Below are 25,953 nucleotides of genomic sequence, written 5' to 3' on the forward strand. Positions count from 1 at the left end.
AGGCCACGCGGGGCGCTGGGGGGGTCCTGTCCTGAACACACCAACCGCTGGGCACGCCCTGAGACGACCGGCCAACCTCGACGACAGACGGGGCATCCGGCGCCATTAACAAACGGCCGCCCGGTCGGTGACCGTGGCAACGTTTGAGGGACCGTGACGTGATGTCCGGATCTGCCTCGGAACACACCGGAAGGCAGAGCAGGGGAAACGAGCGTGGAAACCACTGCCTGGACGCCGGGCCCGTGGGGCTGGCTCCCGGCGCCAACGCACGCGGCCGAGCGCCTCCGCGACGCGGTCTTCAGCGGCCCCTGCGACAGCCTGTCCCGGAGCAACAAGGACAACGCGGCTTTCAGAAACCCCTGAGCAAGCTGTGGAAGTGTTTACTACACTCAAAGTGTTTCTGCTCATTTTAAAAACCAGTTGCCTGGCCGACTCTGGCCACGACCAACACGGATTCGCCCGCGATGCGCCAGGAAAGGCCCCGAAACGCCGCCCGAGGGCTGTGTGTCTCCGTGAGAGCCCCGACGACTCAGAAACTGGAAGCCCGAGTCCAAAGCATGACGCGCCTCCGTCCAGGGCAGCGACCCGCCCGCCCCCACCCCGCTCACCGCAGTGAGACCCCCCTCGCGGCCTCAGGGAACACGGACGCCTGGGACCCACGCGGACGCGCCCCAGGCAGGGCAGGGCCTGGTGCCCGGACAGACGCGCAGCGCGGCTGGTCCAGGAAGCGCAGCCCGTGAGGACGGCGTGTGTGCCTTCCTGAAGGAGCGCCGGCCGGCCGGTCTGCCCCCCGAGTACCGGTCACTCCGCGCGGGCAGGGCTCCTGGGAGAAGGCTGCTCTGCTTCTCTGTTGAGACCACGTCATGGGAGTGGGCAACTGCTACTTTATTCAACTCAAAATACAAAGGAAGCTCTAAAGTAAGTATTCTTTGTACACGTTACCTGCCCTAAAATTTGCTTTTGACTTGTTTATCTGCCCTAATTTTTAAAGTGGAGACAACATGACCATGAAAAATTGCCTCTGGCCATTTTTCTAAAACGGAACCTGCCCCTTGATGAACTCGCCACACCCCTAAACACGATAAAACGCTCGCTATAGCGACGTCTCACTTCCCAGCCCCCCGGGCGCCTGAGCGCCCCGGGACCGGAAGCAGACCGCCGAGCCGACCCGCCACTTCGGTGTCCGCGCACTCGGACGTCGGCCTCCCAACCTCACAGAGAGCACCCGGTGTCCCTACTTCAGGGAGTCCTATTTTCTGAGACACTGTATTCCTTAGCAGTAAAAGAAAGCAGAAGAGCCAGGTATAAACACTGGTTTTTAAGAATTACTGTGTAAAATAAATTAATTAAAATTCGCAATACGGATTCCAAAGTAATTAAATTCCGTCATGTAGAAGGTAAAGGGAAGCCTCCTAGACATTTAGCAGAAAAGAATTATCACCTGCTACGTGTGTTCTTGCAGAATAGCTGAAATAAAAAGACGCCTATCCATTTCTGCATCTAAACAAGTGCGGCGTGGGGAGGACGGCAGGAAACGGATCTGACCGACACTGCCTTCCGGAAGGCGAGCCCTCGCCAGCGCAGCGCTGGGTGTGCAAAGGACACTTCCACCAGCGAAACACTGCGCGGTGCCTGGTCAAGGCCGCGACACCCACCGGATGTGCAGAGGAAAGGGGAAGTTACCTTAACGTCCTGTAAGTGGTCATCTGAAGATAACCTTACACGTGTCAAAAATTAAGAGTTACTCACATACATCGCATTTCGTCTTACGTTATAACTTCATTCATTTTACTTGTAACAAAATAACATTGTCCCTTATCTTCTCCGTGTGGACTCCATCAACTATTAATTGCAGGTTTTTGCCTTGTGTTTCTTAGATGCGTCAAAGCCATTGTAGAACAAGGTGAAAAATACATTAAGACAAAAACCAAATAAATCCCCAAATTGAACAGAAAATTCTTTCCAGTTTAAATTGCAGTTTTTCAGGAGGGGGTGGACCCTGCCCCCCTCCGTTCCATGCTGGGTCCTCACCTCACTGCTGCCGAGGTGCTGTGCTGCGCTGCACTGCGGAGGACACGCAGGTCAGCCCCGGGGACCCGGGGACCACGCAGAATGTGCCCGGGGACCTGGGCCTGCACTCGGTCCCGGGCAGCCGACACCCACGTGAAAGTGCACACACGTCACTCAGAACTGAGCGGCACCTCCCCCTCACCGAGTCTCCCCCGAGAAGCGTCCAACGCAGCCCACGTGCGTACACCCCGGAGCAGGGCTCCCCGTACTTACTGGAGCCCGGCGGGCGGGAGAGAGGGGTACAGACAACGGCATCATACCTAAGAGGGACGTCTCCTTGGCAAACGCCGCGGCGATGGCGGGGTCCAGCGCGGGCTGTCCGTCTCCCGACGGGAGGTCCGGTCGGGTGTAATCCCGACTTTTATCATTGTTGTATTTCACATTCAAATTCACAAGCTTGGAAAAGTCAATCCTCAGAGTACAGCAAGCGTTGTAAATATTCTGACCATCCAGGGCCTGCAAGAGCCAACAGAGGACACGAGTGACGATAAGGAGCAAAGGTCGGCCAGCATCACGGCGCCGACGACACGGCCCCATGGCGAGGACCCCCGAGGCGCCGGGCGAGGTCTCGCACCCTCCCTCCTCCCTCTCCCTCTCCCACGGGCCTGGCCGGGCAGGGGCCGGCTCTCCCCGCACCATCTCCTCAGAGCAGGGAGAGCCGCGCATGCCTGGCCACAGCCAGCACACGCACACGCAGCTTAAAAATCCTTTCGTGGAGGAGGGCAGGGGTGGCAGGAGCTGTGCTGACAGGGTCAGCCCGGGGCCCACGGCTCACCAGGCACCGGAGGCCCGAGCGACACCAGCCCTGTCCGAGGCACACGGGCAGGACGGGGCAGTGGGAAGGGGAGATCCCCGGGCAGAGGCGGGGCCTGGACAGGGAAGAAACAGTCCACAGAGGTGGGCTCTCCGGGGGTGGGCAGCGAGGGTCGGCGATGCTGCCCGGTCCCTGGTGAGGCCGAGTGCCTGGTGGGGCGACGGCCGAGCGAGGCGGCGGGGCTGAGAAGTGTGAACAGGGAGCAGAGCGTATCTTTGAGAAGCCGGGTGGTAAGCCCGCGGGGAGGGGACAGGGCGCGGGGAGGGGACAGGGCGCGGGGAGGGAGGCGGACAGTCACGGTAGCTCATTCGCACGGAGAGGCTCAGGCTCGCTCGGGACGGCGGTGAGCAGCAGCCAGCACAGAGAGAAACGTGAGGCCGACTCCCGTCGGGACGAAATTGAAACAAAGAGTGAGGGGGAAGAGGGGCCAGAGCCGGGTGGGGGGGAGCGCGGGCTGGCCCGGGGCGGGAGGAGGCACGCAGACAGACGGCAGGGCGTGGGGAAACGTGCGGGCGGCTCCCAGTGGCCTCTGCCCTCCTCCGCACACGCGGGTCGGTGCCGTGGGCCTGAAGGACGGTAGGCTGACGGGGAACCTCTGCGGGGAACGTGCCCTCTGGAGGCAAAGCCCGAGCCCAGGCGTGCGCCCACACCACCACCCAGCACTGCTCCCCCGAAAGCAAAGCCTGCGCGAGACTGCGGAAACCACGCGGGCCCGTGGACAGCTGCAGGTAGGGCCATCCTTGAAAATGAACGTCTCCGTCCGCCGCCAACACTGCGCTTTCCAACAGCATCCCAGCAGCGCCCACCTGGGACGCCACGTGCTCAGGTGCGTGGCTACTAGTGACAGTAATGACAACAGCAACAGGAACTGTGTGTGCATCGGCCCACAGAAACAGCAGCCTATTTCAGAAAAAGCTCTAGACTCACGAGTTTTGCTTGCTGCGCGTTCACTGGATCGCCGTACTGGAGGAGAGCTTGGAACTGGTTGTTCTTCGTGAACGTGATGATCTTCAGCACCGCACCGAACTTAGTGAATATCTGGGGAAACGCGAGAACGAACACGTCACCGCCACGCGGCCACGCCCCTGCCGCACCGGCTCGCCCGCGAACGCGGCCGCCGCACCTGGTGGAGGACGTCCAGGGTCACGGGGTAGTACATGTTGTCGATGATGATCCGGAGCACGGGGCTCTGGGCGGGCGTCACTGCGCTCTCGCTGACGGCGGTGCCGCTGAGCGGCGTGTTGGCCGTCTGCACGGCGGTCACAGCCTGGAGCACGGCCTGGGCGCGCTGCAGGGAGAGAGCAGCGCCTCAGAAGCACAGCCGGGCCCCCGCTCACGCCCTGCTGCACGCTACACACCATGAGCTCGTCCTCTTCCAAAACGCACGCAATAAAGTGCAACGTTCACATAGTCCTTCTGAGCCAGGCACTGTCTGCTTACAATTCAAATATTCTAGCATTTACTGCAGAACAGTCGCCTAGGGTGGGACCAGCCCTGAGCAAGCGGAGAGGCAATGTGGTTGATTACCGTTGAGATGCAACCACGTTTTCTGATAACGCAGCAGAAATATAACCAGAGAACGTTTTAAGCAGAAGTTGAGAGAGAACAATAAAACTTCAACCTCTATAAAAAAGGCAAATGCTAAACCTCAAGAAGGGGGTTACTCTATTATCTAAAAGATCTCCCATAAATCGTATTACTTCTAATACTACCTTAAAACACTATTCACAATACAATTTAAGTCTTTTTTCATACGGGTGTAACTTCTGACACCAAAACTTCTGGAAGAACAGCTGACGCACACTCTAGCGAAAAGCCACTGCACTGCCGGGAACACGTCCGTCGAGACACTCAGAGCATGAAGACGCTTCCCACACGGGCCGCGGCGCCCGGCGCACAGCGGGAGGCCCGGCGCACCCCTAGTGTATGTGCGAGAGGCCAGACACTGCGAGCACACTCGGACATCCGGCACGGTCACACACACTGGCTTCTGGGATCGTGGAGCGTGACAAAGTACGCATGCAGGACCGAGGAAGCACGGTACTTTTTCAGAAACCTATCGGCTAAATCGTGGGCTAACTGCTCCAAAATGCCTGCCTCTGCCACCACGGCTGCGCTGTTCCTGTCACCACGGTGACAGACCCCCTGGGAAGAGAAGCTTCCTTCCACCTCAGCTGGGGTCAAAAGTCATTACGGAAGGAGTAACTGTGACGTGTGACCATGACAAATACGTCCACATCACTTTCAAGTTTAAAAAAGCTGCACCGGCCGCCGCCTAGCACTCCCGACCCAGCGCTGCCGTGTGCGGACAGGAAAGGGGCACGACAGCAGCAGGACGCTCGGGCGACCGGTGGGACCGGCGCCAGCAGCACAGACGCTGCAATGACGAGAGGCCAGCGACAGGCAGATCTGTCCAGCGTCACCCTTCTGCGGGCTGTCAGCTGACAGACACCCTGGTGACCACCGTGCATCGGATCAGCAGGTGGTGCACGGTCAACTTACACCGTGTCCGTGTCAACCATCACATGGTGACCTCAGTGGGGAGACGGCCATTCCACTGACACACTGTGTGATCAGGGAGCCCCGAGGGCTGGTTAGAGCGCCGCCCAGACACGCCCAGGCTGCGGGCCTGACGCCGGGACCGGGCACGCGCTGCTGGCAGAAGCCCCGAAGAACGCGCAAGTCAGCGGAACGACAGGCCCACGTTCTCTCCCGCCCTCTCTAAAATCAACACACACACTCAAACGCCCGACCTACAGATCTGCTCTACTGTTGAACTAAATCGTGCAGCATGAATTTAAAATACGAAGAAACCACACATACTTTTGTAAATAAACATAACATTGGACACTTAAGGATCTACTGCAAGAAAATGTCTTAAAAATTACAAGATAAGGCCCACAGACACGCCTCAGCGTGACTAAGTCTCATCTTCTGTTCAGGCAGCTCTGAGAGCCCCGCTGCACCGCGGGCCACGTCACGCGTGTCCCCGTGCACACTCACCTGGTTCAGAGTGTTATCTGTCTTCAGCTCCTTGTGATTGGAGTACTGTATGTAAATCGGTTGGTTACGAAGATGAGGGGTCACGGCAGAATAGTAGTTAACCATGGTAATAGCTGCCTCCTCCGTTGCTAGTTCCAAAAATGCCTAAAATCACAAATGCAGAACAGATGTAATGGTGTCACGAATGGAGTTCAGACGAGCTTCAGTATCTGCCTCACCTGCTCCGCGAACCAGAAACGCCAGAAACGCCAACATCCAGGACGCGCTCAGCCCGGAGTCGCCCAGCGGCTCAGCTTCGCAGCGCCGCAAAGCCCTCACCCAAGGCCGGGCGCCCCCAGGAGCCAGCCTCTGTGCGCACGGGGCCTGCACCCCCCGCTTCCCACACACCACGAGTGGGCCCCCCGGCCAAGCACGGAGGACCAAGAATCTAAACGGGCTGCACCCCCAGACCCCCCACTCCCAGCCCAGAGAACAGCAGAAGCCTCACAACGCCACTGTCAGAGCAGCCCACTTGGACAGACGAGGGGACAGCGTCCGACGTGCCAGGTCCCGGTGACTAAGACTCGGAAGAACGGCCCCCTCCGTGCGCTCTCGCCCGGACGGACCGGAGTTTTGGAACGGGACCTGACTCCCGCGTGCCTAGACTGGGCAGCGACGGGCGTCCAGGGTCACTGCTTTCTCCTTATGCCACCGAGCATTTCCACGGAAGACACTCAAAGCCAAGACACCACCGGTGCCCCGACCGACTTCCGACCTCACAGAGGGCAGAGCCACAGGAAAAGGAACGCAGCACTCGTTTGCATGTTTCCACGGTCTCACTGAGACCGGGCCTGACTGGAGTCCCCGAGTGAACGCGAAAGGCACAACCTGGAAACCACAGCCCGCCTCCGTCCGCTCCCGGCAGCGGTCCCCTGGACGCCCCTCCGCCCACCAGCACAGCCAGACCTCCGCCCGCTACATTTGACACTTAGGGGTCTACTAAGCAGGGATCTACTTCCTTCCAGGGAGTCCCTCCCCGCTGCCCGCCCTGCTGTCACCAGGAGGCGCGGACTCACACCCGCGCGCAGTCGGGGGCCCGACGCCCTGTAGTCCCGAGAGCACCTTACCTGATTCTTCCCTTTCAGCATGAGGATGTTGGTCACCTTTCCGAAAGGCAAGCCCAAAGCGATCACCTCCGTCTCCGTCACCTCACCCGGCAGTTTCCGAATGTGAAGAACACGAGAAGGAGCTCCATCCATTTTATCTTCCCCTTTAAACTTTTTACTGTCATTGCCGTTGGCTGAAAGGCATGAGTGGACAGTCTTTGCTGTATTAATTTTCTTTGTCTCGGTTACAAAATACAGAACAATGTTTATGAAAGAACTCACACACACAGCTGAGTAATACTGGAATAATTCCTAAAAATTCAGAAACTGTGGTTACAAAGAAAGAAAGACAACCCTATCCGCCAATTAATTACCATCACTTTTGGGTGCGTGTTTCTGGACAGTGTATGTACAAAGTAGTCAGTGATGAAGCAAAAACATGAAAATGTGACTTCATAAAGAAACTGTCCAGTAGCTAAAGAACACAATTATCCTGCAATTTAATCATATTACAGACTAACAAAATCTTTTTAAAATGTAAAACATCGAGGGAGCAGATACTGGGGAGATTATCATCTGACCTAGGAAATTCTGAATTGTTCAGTTTGGGAAACACCGTACTCAAACCTGGGACCGGAGAGCACGATGCTGTAGCAGTGACCACACAGTCCACCGGCGAGCGCTGCCCTACGACGGTCCCCCCCGCCCCCCCAACTCGCACCGCCGCCCCGTCTACCCGGACTCCTCACGGCCGCCCGAGACGGCCGCTGGGCTCGGCGGGCTCCGTCACCCTGAGCCTCACGGTAACCACAGGCCCCTTGCACGCCGAGAAACGTGCACATGCACACACCCTACGGGGTCGGCAACGCTCCACCCAAGGTCGTCTCACGCTGAGCGTCCTCCAGGTCCACGCACAGGCCGGTGGCGGACGTGGTGCCAAGTGTGAGGGACGCGTGTGGCCCTGGTTCGGGCACAGCAGCGCACGAGACCACGAGGCGGACGCCCCAGCCCCAGGGGAGAGGCCGGCGTGACGCGGCAGAGGACCCGAGGGGGCGGTGTGCCCGCGGCCTGACCGGACGGTCAGGGGGGGCATCTCTGAGAGGTGACCTGGGCACTCACTTGGTGATTTATTTGCCAAAGTACAGTGTCAGGTGGTGTCTCACTCTCAGAGTCTCACTGCAGCTCACACGCAGCCAGCCAGCCAGCACTTTCCAAACCCCTTGGGCAGGCTCAGTTCGGAGGAGAGAAGGCAGGGCCCGGAACGGGGCCCTGAACGGGCAACTCCGGGCGGGCACACCCGCCGCTCCCTTCGCGCTCGGACCTGTGCACGCCCCGCCCCCGAGCTCCTTGGGAAGAGGGGGCGGGTCTTTCCATCTCGTAGCTTCTCACCTAACAAAATCGCCAGCAGCCTGTTCACTGAAAATGTAAATGAAGCAAAAGATCAAACAACGACGCCCTGAAACACGGAACCGGCAGGGGAAGTAGATTCTCCGCGTCTGAGCCCCTTTCTCGTCGGGGCGGCTGGCGTCCGGCCCGCCGGCTGCCTCTCGCTCGCCCGCTCGTTGGCGTGAAAGGACGAGCCCTCACAGTCCGACCCGGGCCCCAGGGCTGCGGGCTCTGGTCGTCAGAGAACTCAGACCAGCACTGTTCAGCTTTCCTACTTAACCTGCCCCTTCCTTCTGGCAAAGGGCAGGCAAAGAACTCCACAGTAAAGATACTATCAACTCTGCACTTACGGGGGAAATGACCTTCCCTTTTCAAACGATTTTTAGAGTATGATCGCCAAAGGCAAAAGGCCACCCAACCCTGGCAGGAGAAGAGACTAGTTCGCATCGATGTTCAACGCCCGCTCCGAGCTGCCCCCGTGCCAGCACTGTCGGCTCGCTGCAAGAATGCTCTGACCCTGACCCGCTGATGCCGCTCGCAGGGAAGCGCTAGTTAATGAGCTCTTCGGGGTCAGCAAGCCCCTAAGTGGTGAGGACGGGAAGAGGTCGAAAAAGGATGAACACAGGGAGCGGTTCCCCCCTAGGGCCAGGGCCCCTCGGGCGCGGCACCGCAGCAGGCTCCAGACGGCTCGCACGGCACCCCGGGGCCGCAGAGCCCCGGCCAGGCTGCGGACTGCCCCGCGGCCCCTTCGCTTCCGGTCCCCAGGCAAACCCAGAAGCTTTGGTTTGGGCGTGCCACACCGTAACTAGACAGTTTTTAAGAGTTTACGTAACAACAGATGTAGTAATGCTTTTGCTTACGTGTGCTGCCTACATATTGCAGAAATCTCCAGGAAACCATTTTCCATGCATTACTCAGCCTCCTTGAAGCCTTTGGCTTAGGAAGGACAGTCTGCTCCTAAGTCCAAAACAAACGGAGCGTAGAAAGTGCTTCTACGTGAACACTTCCCTTGCCCACTCAGACGCCGCGTTCTGCCTCATTCTGAAGCGAGTGAGCGCACGCACTCACCGCCGGTCCCAGCCCGGCTCTCCCGGGACCCCCGGACCCGCACCAGCCTTGCAGCACAGTGCTCACACGGGGGTCTCACCGAGGCCGGGGGGCTTGTTCGGCGAGCCCCCCCACCTCACCAAGCCTCTCTGCTCTCGCAGCGCCTCCCACGCCCCCTGAGCCGTCCTGCCCCCGATCCACCGGAGGCCCGCTCTGAACCCTCTGCTGACGCACAACGGCCCCAGACGGCTGGGCTCCCTGAGCGGCCTTGGTCCCGAGCTCCTCCTGCCTGAGCTCCCTCATGCAGACACTGCAGCACCTTCTCATTTAACCTGCAAACGCGTGACTTTAGTCCCCACTCAGCCACCAATCTGCTTTCAACGGCATGCCGACCCACTAGGTCCCGTTCAGAAGGGTCACACTACATCTGTCTGTGGGAAGCAGACGACTTAACGAGACCCAAGGTCACGTCCGTTCTGCACACCCTTTACACACACGAACACGCCGGCAACCTCCTGCACCAAGCACGACCGTGAGAGGCCAAGTGGCTTCGTTCCAGGCGGTCTCGGACCCCAGGGTGACGCCCAGCGAGCGTCACGGAACTGGCTTTAAAGAAACACGCTGAGCTGAGGAACGTGAGCACTCACACTCTTTGCACTCCTGCATGGGAAAACAGAAGTTTCAGAGAGCCATGGAGAAACCCAGGAATCCAGAGACGGCACCTCTGCCCCGCTGCCCGCGCCCAGTGGACTCCACACGCAGGGGACACGGCTCACAGTAAACCCGGCTGCAGCTCCGCGCATCCTGACTGCCGGGCGCTGCCGCACGGGCTGGACGGAACAGCATCTCCGTCCGAGGAAGGCTCTCGTTACCTCTGTGCGCACGAGGACCTGTGGCCAGAGCCCCCCCAAGATGTTCAAACTGGAGCGAGGCTCTGGAGCATCTCAAAGCACCACAGCGAAACGGAAGGACCCCGTGCCGGAACTGTCCACATGGAGACATTCAAGGGACAACCTCGGAGTTCGGAGTAGCATGGACCAGAAGGTATGGGACGATTTCAGTTTTTCAGTAAGGCAAAACGCCCCACTCCAGCGGTAACAAATCCTGCTGTCACAGAACAACAGGGGCGGGGGCACTGGCAGAAACATGCATGCCCACCGTGAGGCGACGTCCCACTCCCACAGCTCCAGAGGAGGACTCGGGAGACCACACCTGAGCCTGCGCCCCACTGCCCGAGAGTCACAGACTGGATTTCAGCAAAATCCAACCCCAGTGCCAGCTGGAGCTAGCTGCATTTTGAAATGTCTGTCTTTTATTTCTGAAGAAGGAATAATTTATTACAAAATTAGTATTAATGTACTGAATTATCAGATATTTACCCAAGACAAAGTTTTTAGTAACACTAACTTTTCTCACTTCTAAAATCAGTTTTTCCTCAAATGAAACAACGGGTAGCAAACAGACTTCCGGACGGTGGACGGGGAAAGGCTGTCGAGACGGATGCCCCCGGAAACAGGCGTCTAGTTAGGCCAACCAGAAGAACCAGTCTGGGTGCGGCTGGGATGCAAGAATGAGAGCCTGATCTGTGTCTGCTAGCCGTACCAGCGTCCTTGTAATAGTGCCTGCAGAAGTCCTGTTCTGAGACACCTGAACAACAAGAGTATAATTTTCCAACCACTAGGCAAGCACAACCACTAGCTTTCAATGGTTTTGTTATGTTCCCATAAGCAGCAGTATTCAAACTGGGTCCTGCTGGAACACATACAGACTCCTCACCTCTCTGTGTCATAAAAAAACATTACCACTCGACACTTCCCCTGTGCACATGAGGGTGAAACAAGTTGAGTGCATGTACGCTTCTCACATTAAAACGAGACTTCAAGGAAGACTTCCTCTCCATCCCCACAAAGAGAATGGACTCCTTCTTCGGTCACCCAGTAAGTGCATTAACTACCATTCCTAAAGATACTTCTAAAAAGCAATGCAGTAACCGATTATTCTTTCTTTTTAACAAAAGAAATCTCCATTTCCACCTCCTCCTTTGTTAATGGAACCGTATCATCCATCAAACCAGTGATCCTAACAAAGCCCCCAGCATTCCTCCCAAACCAGTCTACTTCCGAGCAGCTCAGACGTCCTGATTTCTGGCTACGTCGCTTCCTCCCAGTTCTGAGACCCTGGAACTCAGGGCGTGATACCTCTCTCAGTGGTATCCCCTCCCACCCCTAGAAAACACAGATGCAACGAAAATCTTTTCTGAAATGGGAATCTGGCCAAGGCCAGACTCCTGAGCATGACGAGTCAAATCCTGTGTCTAGACCACGCCCACGGGCCCCACCTCCAGTCACCGCCCTCCGCGTATCTCACACGCCAGCGCTCTGCGACGTCACACAGCCGCTTGTTTCATCAGCACAGCTCTGCTGACTGACGTGGAGCACGTCCGCCCCCCCGGAACGCCCCACCGTCCTCCTTTCGGGCACCTCTGCACCCACCGGCGACCGCAGTCTGGGTGTCCCCAGCAGAAACCACCGGCTCTCTACCTCCGCAGGGACAGGACCCCGAGACGGGCACCCTCTGGGCCTGCCCGGCCTCCCGGGCTTCCACGTGCCCCTGAGGCCCACCCCCGAGGCTGCTTTCCAGCCTCGGGGGGCAGCTGCAGTGGCCCCGCACCCTTGCCCACAGCGGGGGGCCCTGGCTCGGCTCCAGCTGGACTCGGGCTGGCCCGCAGCGGCGTCTCGGTGGCTGGAACGCGTGTGTCCCTGACGGCCGGCTGTCCTTCCACGTGCTGGCCGGCCGGCCGGCCCCACGCCTTCCACTGTCTGTGTCCGATGGCCCGGCTGCTCCGACCGACCGACGTGCAAGCCCTCTCCGCACACCGGGAGGGGCACCGGCCCTGCGCCTGACCAGCGTCGCCCCGGCCCGGCCTGCGCCCGGCCCGCCCTGCGCCCGGCTTTCCCACGGCCTCGCCAGGCCCTCTGGAGAGGAGCCCTTCATTCAGACGGTCTGTGCACAGCTGGTGGTCTTGAGTGTGTCTTCTCTGAAGGAACCTTCATCCGCCCCAAGGCTGTGAATCTATCCCATGACTTCTTTTTCTTCGTGGCTTCGTACATTTAGTTGTGGGGGTTACAGGTACGTATTCCATCTCATTTTTTGGTGCGCTGTGTGGAAGGCTTGAGTTTCTTACTTTTTCACGCGTGTATTGAACTGTTCTAATGCCACTTACTAAAAGACTCCTCCTTCCCATTTTGTGACCAAAGCACTGTTCTCAGATTGGCTGTGGCTGTTCTGGGCCTTTCCTCTACGTCCACATGCGCGTCAGAATCAAACTCTCAATCCCAGTTCGGAAGCCGGTCCGGCTCGACTGAACGATGGAGACGCGAGTCCGCCCCAGTCTGGGGAGACACGGCGGTCTCAGCACAGCGAGCCCTTCCGTTCGTGGGCACGTGTGCCCATCCGTCTTCCAGGCCTCACCGCAGCGTCCCTCAGTTACTGGTGCACGTGCCGTGCACACACTTGGTTCAATGTATTGCTTGAATCGTGGAGTCTCTGTAAATGGGTGTTTAAGTTTCACTTTCCAATACTTTGCTAATAACATCAGGAAAACTTTTGTGTATTGAACATGTACCCTGTAACTATTCTAAATTCACTTACTCATTCTACCGTTCTGTAAATCCCTTTGATTTCCTATTTTAAAAACTATGTTGATCATGAAAGATAGTTTTACTTCCTCCCTTCTGATCTTTATGTTTTTTATTGTTCCTCCCTTAATATAAGCAAAAAGCTAAAAGAAAGTTGTGAAAACAAACGCCCTTACTCCATTCCCCTTCCTGCTGCAGGAGCAGCCGGTCGGCAGTGTGTCCGCCCTCGGAGTGGAGTTGGCCGTGGGCTCGAGGTGGACCTCCCCGACCTGTGCGCCTTTCTCTCGCTGGTTTTCCGAGATCTCCACCATGAGCAGATGTTGTGTTTCTGTCCATTTTTCCACCCTTTATCCTATTGTTGTGATAAATAGTTCCCTTTCGAACGCTAACTCGCACAGCCCTGGGGCGGACCTCAGCCAGCCATTGAAGTGCCTGCTCTAGAACGTTCCGTGTGACCGGCTCACCCTCCTGACGGAGGTCTGCACCGACGGTCACGAAACCACGAGCACGCGAGCGTGACTTCCTGTCCGTCCCGTGCTGCCCCTCACAGGGGCTTCGAGAGTTAGTCAGGGGCACAGGACCCCTCCTCCATTTTCTGAGAGAGTCTATTCAAGGTCCTGATCATGTCTTACCGCAAAGGTTCATAAAAACTCAACAGCGAAACCACCTACGCCTCTGTGGAAACATTTATCAAACCTCCCTGTGTGGCGGACACGGAGCTGACCTGCATCTGCACGGGATGACTGGGCGTGCTGGTCTGGGAAACGGACTTGTACAGGGACCTGTCTGCTCATCCCATCGGTTCAGTCTGTTGGCATCACCACTGCTGACAGTATCGCCTTGCTCCCCTCCTGCACGCTGTGGAGTCTGCAGCGACATCTCCACGTTCATCCCCAATACTGACAACTTACGTTTCACTTATTTTCTTAATATTCACACTTTCCTCCTCTCTAGTATGGGTGTTTTCTAATATAAGGAGATAGGTTACCAATTACAGGTACAGACCTGTTTTTCCCCCATGCACTTCTTGGGCTGCATCCAGTGAATTTTGGTATTTTGATACTCACTTTAATTCAGTCAGAAATACGCCTTTAAATCTTCTTTGATTCAAGTGTCACTCAGAGTCGCATAGTTCAACTTTTAAATATCGGGTAGTTCCCTAGCTGTCTTCCTGTTTTTAATTTCTATCAAGTTCCACTATTAGATGGTACACGAGCGTCCAGCCACCGGACACTCACTGGGCGTCACCGCAGGTCCCCACCTCGGCCTACCGTGGCGAGCCTCCCCTGTGGACCTGAAAGCACACGCCACGCGCACACACTCGGCTCTGCGTCCCCAGGACCAGGACGGCACTGGGCGGGCACTTGTTCTCCCCGGGACTGGCCGAGCCACCGGAACCACACCGGGGCCAGTCCCAGGTCCACGGCCGGCCAGCCTCAGGACAGGGGGCTCGGACCGGAGCCCGAGACGAAACGAGCACGGCAGTGGGGGCTCACGGAGTCTCTGCCGACGGAGGCCTCGGCCTCACCCGCGCCCGGTGAGGACGCCGCGCCCCTGCAGCCTGGCGGAGCGGCGCCCAGAACACCGCGCCCGCGTCTGTATGCCAGCGGCGGATGGGGACGTCTCTGCGCCCCCGGGTTTCCACAGTCCTCCCACTGCCCGGCCCACTGGTTCCTCGGGCAAGTAACTCAGGAAAGATGTGCAGAAAGGAACTTCGGTTTTCAGTAAAAAAGATGTAAAATGTGGGGTTACAAGGCACACCAAATCAGTCACCATCACCACCAGATCAAAATTTTGGTCAGCCCTAAAATTAAGGTTTAAAAATGAGTCTGTGTTCGTTTACAGATATAACCACCAACATTCTTTCAGACATATACAATCTTTTAAATAAAAGTCCCTAACTGTGAAGATTAAGCAAGTCATCTTAAATTCCCAAGTAGATAACAAAAAAATTAATTCAAAGAAGTGAAATACTGTTAGAGCAAAGAAAACAGGTTGAAAGCATAGAATAAAGACAACCATGTAGTTGAAATTCCAGGTTTTACTTACGGCTTGGGCTTCAGGTTTTTTGGACTAGAGAATTAAAAGTGTTTCATGACACAAAAACGCGGAAGCGGGAAACGAGCACTGAAAGCGTGCGAGTGGGGACGTGTAACGTGAAAGGAAGCAGGCTGTCTGTCTGTGACCTACGTGCAGTGAGTCGCCTGCCCGCAAGCCAGCACCTGCGCGTCCTTTCCCTCGACACATGCACGCTCTAGCCAAAGCTCCTTAGTGAAAACGTGTCAACAGCAGGCTTTCACACTGGAGGCTGTCCTGGGGAAGCAGACCACGCCTCAGCCTCGGCACCTGCCCCACACAACGACAGACGGTCAGAGAGTCGCACTTACCTGTCACCACCATGCTGCTCATGTTCGAACTGGGACTACTGAGGACACTACCTGAGAGCAGTTCGTCAGATCCTCTCTACAAAAACAAAAACCAACATGAGACATCTGCAGGCTTAAACACGTTAACCCGAGCGTCTGTCCCTCCGCGGTGAACTCTCACACAGGCACCGACAAAGTGTCAGGTGTCCCCCCCCCGAGAATGGGGGACACTGTGACCCCCCAGCACCGATGGGACTCGGTGTGGCTGCGCCCCTGCCCACGAGGCCGGCAGTCCCCCCTCCCTCCGTCCCGGGCGGAAGACAGTGTAGCGGCTTCCGCAGCGGAAGCCCCGGAAACCGGCCTCGGCTCTTTGCACTCCATCTGCGGCCGCCGCCAGCGGGACCTAAGCACATGCCACGGCCCGCCGACCCCACGGCCCTCGGGGCGCCGCAGGACGCTGGGGTTGGGAGGAAGAGGGCCCCGTGCTGGGGACCCGCTCCGCTGGCCCTCTTCGTTGTCACTCAGGTGCTTAGGAACGCAGACGAAGTGAAGCCGACAGCAGACATCGCCTTCTGCCTGTGTCGGCAGAGACGGGATCCCGTCCTAAAGCCTTCAGAGCAAAGGTCATGCATCACTCTGCTCTCAGAAATGCACAGTTGTTCAAACGAGCCCATGTCGTTTTAGCTATTTAAAAAATGTGTGCATTTACAAAAAAAGTGAGATTACTAAAATAGCTAAATCAAACGCTTTGCCTATTTTAAGAAGGTATATATTTACATACGTGAGTATTAATATTTAAAACCACTAAATCAACACAAGCTGATTTAAACCACAAGTACAAAGAAGTTGAGCGTAACCATTAAAATGAAAAAAAAGTATAAAGATATTTTATCAAAGCATTTCAGAAAGTCCCAAGCAACAGAAAGTAACCGCATGCGTTACGCTAATTTGTGTTCAGACTCCCAAGTCATAACCACTATCAAACCGGCAAACGAACAGCCGCCTCCCGACCGTCGGACGCGCTCCCGCGCACCCAGCGCTCACGGAGGGAAGCGCAGGCCCGGCAGAGGGGACCCGTCTGCGGCGCCCAGGTGAGGCCGCTGCGGCATCGAGTCCAGCCCGTTTGGCCTGCCCCCAGGGTGCAGGGAGAGTCTGGCGCCACGGGCGGGGCGGCGCCAGCAGACTCCGGTGGGACCCTGCGGGCACTGGGCACCCTCAGACCCACCCCAGACCCGCGGAGGGTCGCTGGGGGCGGACCCAGAGGGCCGCGGCCCTCCGCGTGCCCTTGACGCGTCTGAACTTGGAGCGCCTCTGGGAGACAGTGCGCGTCCACTGTCCACGACAGCAGTGCTCACTAGCTCTCTGTATTTTTAGGGCAGTTTTAGGCTCGGACACGGCACAGCCACCCCACGTCCATGGTCCCCGTCGGGGCTCGCTCCTGAGCACGCTGACGTGCGCGCGTGGTCTGAGCGCGCACCCACCGTCACACTCCAGTCTCTTCACCGCCCCCCAAACCTGCGCTGTTCCCACGCCCCCAACCCCGGCGACCTCCGACCTCCCCCTGGCCTCCAGGGCTCCGCCCTGGCCGGAGCGCCTCCAGCTGCGATCCCGGCTCCACAGCCTCCTCCCGGCGGCTTCTTTCCCGTGGAGAACGCACTTCAGGTTTCCCGACACCTTCTCATGGCCTGACAGCTCCTCCTGTTTCAGTGCGGGAAGCACCCCATTGCCGGGACACACCAGCGCGTGCGCCCGCCCCCTCTCCGGAGGTCGCCTCGATCCCTCCCAGGCCGTGGCGGTGGTGGACAAAGCTGCTGCAGTGCCGGCTCTCGGCGCCTCCGCGCCAGCTCCGAGGAGCGCACCGGGCGCCCGAGTCCGTTCTGTTTCGTTGGAACCGGCCGCAGAATCTGCAGAGGGGCCGCTCCACCTCCCACCCCCGCCTGCGGCTCCTCCGCCCGCCAGCTGCGCGGCTGCCGCTGTCCCGGGCCGTGGCCGCTGAGCGCGCGTGCGGCGGGGGCACGTGGCCGCCGCTCCGACGCGGCTCCCCCTGAGGACACGTGCTGAGGAAACTCGTCACGTGCGCTCACGCGCCATCTGCCGGTTCTCTCCAGCGAGGTGTCGTTGAGGCCCGTGGCCCCCTTTTTAAAGAAGCTGTTTGTTCTCTTATCGTCGACTTTTAAGAGTTCTTGGTGTATTTCGGGCGTGTCCCCGTCCGGCTGGCCTTCTCCTTTTCCCGATGCTGCCTTTCCCACAGAAGAACGTGCTGACCTGAAGTGAACCCCACTTCTCCACGACTGCCCTCCCGGATCGGGTCTTTGGTGTCGTGTTTAACTGAAGAGCACCGGCACGTCCAAGGTTGTCTGGCCTGTCCCCCACGCCGCCTTCTGGGAGGTCTCCGGCCGCACCGCACACCCAGGCCCACGATGCAGCTGGAGGGACCCTGTGACGCCCGTCTGCCGCTCCCCCGTGCGTGTGGACGTCCGGCTGCTCGGGCGCCGGCGGGTGAAGACGCCATCTCCGCCCCGCGGTGCCGCCTGGCTCCGTCCGCAGAGACGAGCTGCCGGAGTCAGTGGGGGCTCCGTCCCGGGCTCGCCGTTCTGTGCCCGCGGACCTGCGTGCCCGCGCCTTCGCCGCGACGCTGCGGTTTTAAGCGCTGCAGCTCCGCAGCGCGCGGGCGGCACCAGTCCTCCAGCTTTGCTCCTCTCCTGCGATACCGCGTTGGCTGTCCCGGGTCTCTCGCCTCCGCGGAAACCTGAGCATCCCTCTGTAGGCAGCCATAAAATACCTGGCTGCCGTTTTGACTGGGGATGCGCGGTTCCCGAGATCGCGCTGGGAAGCAGTGACCTCCCCACAACCCCTATCCGCGACAGGGATGGAGCACCCGTCCGCTCACTAGGTCCCTGGTTTCGTTCCCCGGAGTGCTGTAGCTCTCCCTTCTGCACCGTGAACGTGTTTTGCGAAGGTTTACGCCTCAGCATTTCAATACTGTGGGCCTGACGCAAGTGGCACTTTGTAATTCAGCTGAACTTGTTCACCGTTGGTGTCAAGGACAGCAAGCGACCTTCGTGTACTGACCTTGGGCCTTGAAACCACGCGGCATGTGCTCGCTAGTTTCAGGGGGTTTTCTGTCCCTTCTGATTGCTTACAGCCTCCCGGCATCTGTGAATGACGGCTCTGCACCTGCCTGTTCAACATGCACACCCGCACTACACTGGCAGAAACTTCCAGAAGGCCGCTGGAGAGCGGGGGGAGCGGTGAGGGGACACGCTGGCGGGGCGCCGGGTCTTGGTGAGAAGGCACCGAGCGCCGGCACCAACAACCACAGCAGCGGTTTCCTTGATGCCCTTTATCGCGCTGAGGAAGTCGCCCTCTGCTCCTAGCTTACGGAGGGTTTTCACCCTGAAGGGTGCTGGGTTCTGTCAAATGCTGCTTCTCCTCGTAACGATCCAATCACGTGAATCTTCATCGTTAGCCTATGGATGCGGTGGGTTAGCCTAGTTTTCTTTGCTTGCACGACACGTGCGGCATGAAGCAAGCTGAGAAAAGGGGCCGGCCGCGCGGCCTCGCCGACTGTGTGGCTGCTGACTTGGCGGACTGCTCCGAGCCTCCGCGTCCTCACCGGCGGCGCAGGCCAACACCCCCACCCACCGCGGCCCTGGGCGTCACGTGTGGCAACACAGGCACCCTCACAGGCACCGCGGGTCCCGTTCCAGACCACGCAATTGAGGAGTATGGTAATGAAATGTGTCGTATAAGTTTTTGGGGTTCCCAGTGCAAATAAAAGTTTCCATTAGACTACACTGCAGTCTATTAAGTGTGCAACAGCATTATGACTAATAATACAATGTACATACCTTACTAAAAACCACTTTATTGCAGCCCTGGCTGCTGTGACTCAATGGACGGAGTGCTGGCCTGAGAACTGAAGGGTCGCTGGTTCCATTCCCATCAGGGCACAGGCCTGGGTTGTGGGCCAGGTCCCCAGCAGGGGGCGTGTGAGAGGCAACCACACATGGATGTTCCTCTCCCTCTCTTTCTCCCTCCCTCCCCCTCTCTCTAAACTTGAATAAAATCTTTAAACACATACTTTACTGCTAACAAACGCCAGCCACCACCTGAGCCTTCAGCAAGCTGCCACTCGGCAAGTCCTGCCTCAACACTGACAGCTGCTGACAGGTCAGTGGGTGGCAGCGGAAGGCCAGGGTGGCTGTGGCCACTTCTTAACATGGGGCAGTGCCGTCGGCCACATCAACCTGCTGGTTCTCTCACTTGAGCACCGAGAGGCAACCGTAGGGCTGACCCACCCAACTTCATCCCTGCCCCGTGCCAGGGACCGGGGCTCTGGGGGAGGGAGAGCCACGGAGGGACAGCTGGTGGCGAGCAGTGGGAACACGCACCGTCTCCTGACTGACACAGCCGTCTCACAGGGGCGCCGTCCGCGGCTCCCCAAGGCAACACGAAGTAACGGCGAAAATCACCGATCGCAGACCACCACAACAAACACGACTCTGATCACCGCCAAGTCCGGAAGAGACGCCCAGAGAGCAGACGCTGATGAAAACGCGGCTCTGAAACACAGGCGCTACACGGGCTGCCGCCGGGCTTCCCCCGGTGAGCAGCCCGGCTCTGCGAGGCGCAGCGGCGGCACGCGCCCACGGGCGGTGTGGCTGCACGTGGCCAGGCCGAGCACCGGCTCACACCAGCGGTGCACCTGCCGGCCGAGTGAGAGCGCAGGGGCTGGCTGAGAGGCCGGCCCCGCCTTCCCTCTCAGACACTCCGACGCCCCTCGACGCCCCCCCTCCTTCCTGGCGTCTGGGGGTGCACGCCACGCGCTTCCTGACAGCCCTGGAGAGGAGGGCGGGGAGCCAGAGGTCCGGCCAGTCGGATGCTCCGCATGCAGAGCGGCCTCTCGCTCCTGCCTGCCGCACGCTCGGCAGGGATGGCCGAGTTTTACCAGTTCTTCTGTGAATTTTGTATCCGTGGTCTTTTTTCTCCCTCAAATGGTTTCACACCTGCTGCTCAAAGACTAAGTTCAACAGCCTTCATAACGGAATCAGAATACTATTTACAATCATGAGGCATTTCCCCCCAAATTACAGAATGCACTTTTTACAAATGACATCATTTTTATAAAGGAGCACTTGTGTCTGACTTGTTGGTGAAAAGGCGAGCAGCACCACGTCCGGAAGACGAGACTCTGCAGCGGCCGTGACACTGACACGCCCCCGCAGCCCAGGCAACGGTCTGGTCGGACCTCGGCAGCCCCCGCAGCCGGCTCGAGGGAGATGTGAAACGGAAGGATGCGATGGTAGGTGACTGATGGCTGTTCTGCAGCAGTGGCTGCTGTCACAGATTAAGTTAGTGCCACTTGAAGTTGGAATCACAATGTCTACCTAAGTATGTATTTTTTATTTGATTCATCTAAGATAAATGTCAACTGACCTCAGATTCAATCAAAAAAAAGAAATTAAGTGCTAAGACGGGCATCGCTGCCCCTGATGAAGTCCGACCGCGGAAACTGCCTTCTCCTGCCGTGGGACGACAACGACCATCTCCCAGGAGACGGGGCACCCCACACACGCGCCGAGGGCAGCGCTCGTGTGCAGGACGCGATCTGCTCGTCGAGTCGCTCAGAGAGACGTGTTTCGTACCGCGGTACGGGTTAAGTAACACTGGCACTCGTTCCAGCGGCAGAAACTTGTTTTCCTTCTCCGGGTCATCAAGTGTTCTGTGCGCCGGGGAGGAGCCCGCACACGCACGGGCGCGAGGCCCCGGGAGCACAGGGGAGCCGCGCGCCCGCGGAGGGAGCTGCCGTGGGCATCCTCCCCCGCAGAGGAGGGCCCGGAGCGCGCAGAGGTCCCCTGCTGAGGAACACTGGGTCCCGGGGAGACGGGCGGGCGGGCGCTCCGGGGGGGCAGGGCGGGGGGCAGGGCGCCCCGCAGCCCGGGCGGCCGTGCACGCGCCAGTGCGCGCCACCAGTCCACATGCGACAGCACGCAGAGGAGGACCCGTGAGACCAGAGTTCGCTTTCGTGAACAAGACAGCAAAACAGACGAGCTTCAGGCGAGATTTACCAAGGGAAAAGAGGGCAGTCACACACGCCGCCAGACCACGCAGGCAAAAGCGAAGCGCAGGGCGCAACGGCCCCGCGGAACAGCGCTGCCCCGAGGAGCTGCGCAGCCGCTCCCGCAGCAGGTGGGACCTCGTGCTCACTGGACGGACCGAGTCTCCCCGCGGCTCGACCTCCGACCTCCGACCTCCGGGGCAGCCGCTCACTTAGCCTGCACCCTAAAATGCACATGCGCGTCAAGTAAAAAGATGGCACGGCAACTTTTAATGCCATTGGTTTTCTCTAAGAGCAAAAAGTTGATGAAATAAAACAGGGTCCCCACCTGGTACACAAACAAAAAATGGTAATTTTCTCACGGACTACAGACAAATGCAAAAAAAGAAAATTGAAAAATTTTTTAAAGAAAATATCTTTATGATCTAAATATATAAGAACTTTTAGCAGTAAAACACAAGAAAACCAACCATAAAAAAGTGCTGATAAAGTCCACAAAGTGGCCACAAAACCGCTGTGGAGGACAACTGCCCCGCCACCAGAGGGGGACGCAGAGACCAGGGAGAGGCGCTGGTTGCCAGCAGCCCCCGCGAGGACGCCCAGGGAAGGAGGGGAAAGGCGGGGCGGGGCGGAGGCGCGGGGCGGGGCGGGGCGCGCGGCTGTAACTAGGCGGCAAGAGGAACTTGCGGCTGTAGGAGAACTCGGCACGTAAAAACCAATGGCTTTTATTCACTACAGACAACACTAAAAAACAACAAAACAAGCTGCAAACTAGAAGATATTAGCTACACAAGTAACAGAATCGGAAACTATAGTACATAAGAAAAATCAGTTTAATTCAAATTTTTATGAGGCAGAGACACAAAGAGGTATTCCACAGAATTCCACAAAAGGAGAAACACTGATCACCGTAAACACGTTGGAGGGGGAGAAAGGTGTAACACTTCACTAGTAACTAGGGGACGAGAAGGCGCCACACACCAGACTGGCAAGGCTTTGGGTGGGGCTCGAACACTCAACCAAGCACTGACGGGGATCTGAAACACCAAACACCCCCGGGCACTGTTTGTTAGACAGTGAGTTCAAGTATCTTGTAAGGTGTAACGTAACTCCTTGGAAAAATCTCTCTAAATAAGTATGAAAATGTTTAGGGCAGCGTTATCCTTAAAGTCAAAAACTGTGAACACCCCAAGATCCAACAACAGGAAGAGAGACAAATCAGGACATTTTTACACAATATGACACAGCAATGAGTATTATACAACTACATACAAAAAATACAGCTAATTATTTAAAATATTACTGAATTAAAACAAGTCACAACAAATTATATGGGCACATCATTTTCATAAAATTCAAAAAACGTGGTGATGGACATTAACTAAAGTTTTTGTTAATCATATGCCTATATGTGTATATGTACATATGATCAACATACTTAAATCACTGTACACCTGAAACTAATGTTATATGTCAACTATACCTCAAAAAAAGAAAGAGAGAACTCTAAAAGTTAAACTCATTGCCAAAGGTATCGATTGATCCTTCCTAAATCTTGAATGCATTTTTAAACAATAAATTAAGGATGTAATTTAAAGTGGACAGAAAGTAGTAAATCTAGCATGGGCAGAAAAAAGAAATAGAAATCGGTGAATTATAAAACAAAAGCAGTTTGCTTCTTTAAAAAGACAAGCAAAATAAGGTCTTCGAAAGAGAAAAAATTCAAATACTCAGTATTAGTAATAAAAAATCTACAATGCTCCGTTACTTCCGAGAACTCTGAAACGAAATAGAACATAAGCCCCAGGAGGGACGGAAGAACTCAGTGCACAGCAACTGGGGGGAAGCCAGACTGGGTGTCCAGGAGCAGCCCTCTGCCCACGCTCACGCGCGCACGGGGGCACCAACACACACACTGCTGGGTGGACGGGACCACATTACTGGGACTCCCTTTCCTCTCTGTCCACGGCATCCAGTTCTCTGCACTGAGCATTTCTTTCTACAACTAGAGGACGTGTCCAGGGGCAGGGCAAATTTCTGCAAAGAAATGTTACAGTTTTATGCCTTTGAACTCAAGTGCTGCTATATTATTCTATTCATAATGCAAATACAGCGTTCCCCCAATTAACTCAGATTTTTAGTGCAATTATAAATCAAAGTCCAAAAAGTCTTCAGCGAACTCGGCCGACTGGCCCTCAGCTATGCACAGTGCACAGCAGACGACGCGGAGGCAGACGCCTTGGAGCAAAGCCGGGACGCTCGCTCCCTCTGCAACTGGGGCCGAGGCCTGCAGGAGGCCAACACTGCGCGCAGGCGCGGGCGCTCGGACAGGGGCGCGCCAGGAAAACAGAGCGGCAGCCGGGACAGAGTCCCACGCACACTGGAAAACCTGGCGGCTGACACCGCAGACCCACGGAGAAACAGGAGCCATTCAGGTGGCCTGGCACTGAACTTGTGAGCATGAGGGAAACGTCATTAAACCCGTACCACGCACCACAGGAAACTTAAGTTCCAAATAGACTGAGGCCCTAAATGGGAAAACCAAAATTTAAAACTTTCAAAATAAAATCCGCAAGACTATAAAACCTTCAGTTAAAGAAGTATTTCTTAAAACTGAAACATAAGTGTGGTACTAAAATTCCCAGAGAGGAAGGCACTACCGGCAGTGTGCACTGTACAACTCGGCCCGTGTCCACAACGTACAGAAACCCTAGGAATCAGTAAGAAAAAGGCAAAGCTACGTTAAAATGAAAATGGAGAGACACCGCGAACACGCATTTACCAGAGAAGCATGAACGGACACTTAAGAAAATGCATCCCCGAGGCTCGGGGACTCCAAAGGGCAGCGAGACGCCGCACGCCCCACCGCAGAGCCCCGACCGCCGGGCCCCGACCGCCGGGCAGGGAGCAAAGCAGCGATCCCCACCCCGCTAGGTGAGGGAGCGCCAGGGAGACAGCGCGCCAGTGCCCCGTCCTCCTGAAAACACACACACCCCGGGGTGCGGCGACTCTGCTCCCGGAGAAGCACGCGTGCTGTCGCACACCGGAAGAGGCACGCGAGTGCTCATTGCAACTTGTGACAGCAAACAAACGGGCCACACCTTGTGTCTGCCAGCAGGGGAAGGGCAGAGTCATGCAATGATGGCAAGGAAAACGAGTGAATGAGAGCTACATATAAACTCGGGTCAAGAAACAATTACTGAACAAAGAGCAAGTTACAGAAGACACGCAGCATGGCAGCACACAGGTACTGTTTAAACCTGTAGAACAAACCCCGTGTCGCTTAAGACACACACACACGCATGAATTCACGCAGCGGCAGTGCAGACAGTTCCCCGGGAGGGGCAAGCACCCAGTCCCGGGGAGTGCCCACATGGGGTGGGAGGCGGGGAGGACGCAGAGGCCTGCAGGGCGCTGGGCACTGCGTGTGTGCGTGACCCCATGCCCGCCGGGTGGGGCGATGTCACCTCCACAGGGGACTCTGGGAGGCAGTCAGGGCCGGAGGGGTCCGACCCTCCTTGCAGACGCTCGGAGGGGCCCTCCACAGCCCCCCGACACCGGCCAGCCCAGCGCGCCCCGCGTCCCGCCCTCTCGGGTGCTATTTCTCACCGACGACCTCCGGGTCCCACCAGCTCCACCTCGATCACCGCACCCCCGGTCCTCTCAGCAGTCACACGCTCCGTCCCCGTGTCCACCGCGCTCACCCTCACAATGCTCAATGCACATTTCCGGCCCACTTCGGACTTACACATCCCCCCTCCAGAGTGGTACTGTCCGAGGAAATGTAATGTGAGTGACACATGGAATCGTACAAATTTTCTAGGGGCCGTTCTTCTGAGAGTTAAAAAGGAACGGTGATACAAAAATATATTTTACTTAACCCAAGTATTATCATTTCAAAATGCAGTGAACATAGAAGTCGCATTTCTAATGCTAACTCCCAGAAGCCCATGCCGCGCGTCCCAGCTGGAGTTCAGCCCGGAGCAGCCCGGGCGCAGGTCTGCGCGCCGCCCCAGGAGGTGGTGTGGGGCGTGCGCAGGGCCCCTCCGCCCGCTCGCAGGCCGTGACAGCGGACCCGCCACTGCCACTACTTCCCTGCACGTTTGGGAACCGCAGGACGCTCCGGCCTCCTGGTTTCCCAGCGACCCCGCCCCCTCCCTCAGGCCCAGCCTCCTCTCCTCTCTGCAGCGCCCGCCCCTCTCCCTGGGGCACAACCTCTGAACCTCCTCTAGTGGGTCTGTTACAAACGTCCTCGGCGGGGGCGGGGGCGGGGGAGGGCAAGTGGCATCTGAAAACGCCACTACTTTGCTCTTCCCCTGCAGGGCAACTTGGCTGACTCCCTGGTGACAGGCGGAGGGCTTTTCTCGCTCGCGCTGCGCAGACGCCGCCCTCTCCGCCGTCGCCGGATGGTCCGTCCGTGTCGCCGCGGCAGCGCTCCGCCGTTCCGGGTCCCTCTCCCGCGGAGGGAGCCCGTCCTCCTCCG

The 25,953-nt window shown here is 57.4% G+C and overlaps 1 protein-coding gene across 8 annotated transcripts in view; it reads right to left on the reverse strand.

Annotated features, from left to right (window-relative positions):
- PTBP2 (polypyrimidine tract binding protein 2) overlaps positions 1–25,953 on the reverse strand; it is a 43,869-nt gene that overhangs the window by 12,476 nt on the left and 5,440 nt on the right. For all 8 annotated transcript variants that reach the window (XR_006783156.1, XR_006783155.1, XR_006783157.1 and 5 more), the window contains exons 3-8: positions 15,431–15,506; positions 6,994–7,166; positions 5,888–6,031; positions 4,008–4,172; positions 3,812–3,922; positions 2,331–2,526 (exon numbers count right to left, since the gene is read on the reverse strand). Coding sequence is in view for 5 of the 8 variants with exons in the window: in XM_045816667.1 (XP_045672623.1) it covers positions 2,331–2,526; positions 3,812–3,922; positions 4,008–4,172; positions 5,888–6,031; positions 6,994–7,166; positions 15,431–15,506 (865 nt within the window). In the remaining 3 variants the exon portion in view is untranslated. The remainder of the gene's footprint in view (positions 1–2,330; positions 2,527–3,811; positions 3,923–4,007; positions 4,173–5,887; positions 6,032–6,993; positions 7,167–15,430; positions 15,507–25,953) is intronic.

Source organism: Phyllostomus hastatus, unplaced genomic scaffold (genome assembly GCF_019186645.2).
Source record: "Phyllostomus hastatus isolate PE091 unplaced genomic scaffold, TTU_PhHast_1.1 phas_scaffold_216, whole genome shotgun sequence".
Lineage (NCBI taxonomy): Eukaryota > Metazoa > Chordata > Mammalia > Chiroptera > Phyllostomidae > Phyllostomus > Phyllostomus hastatus.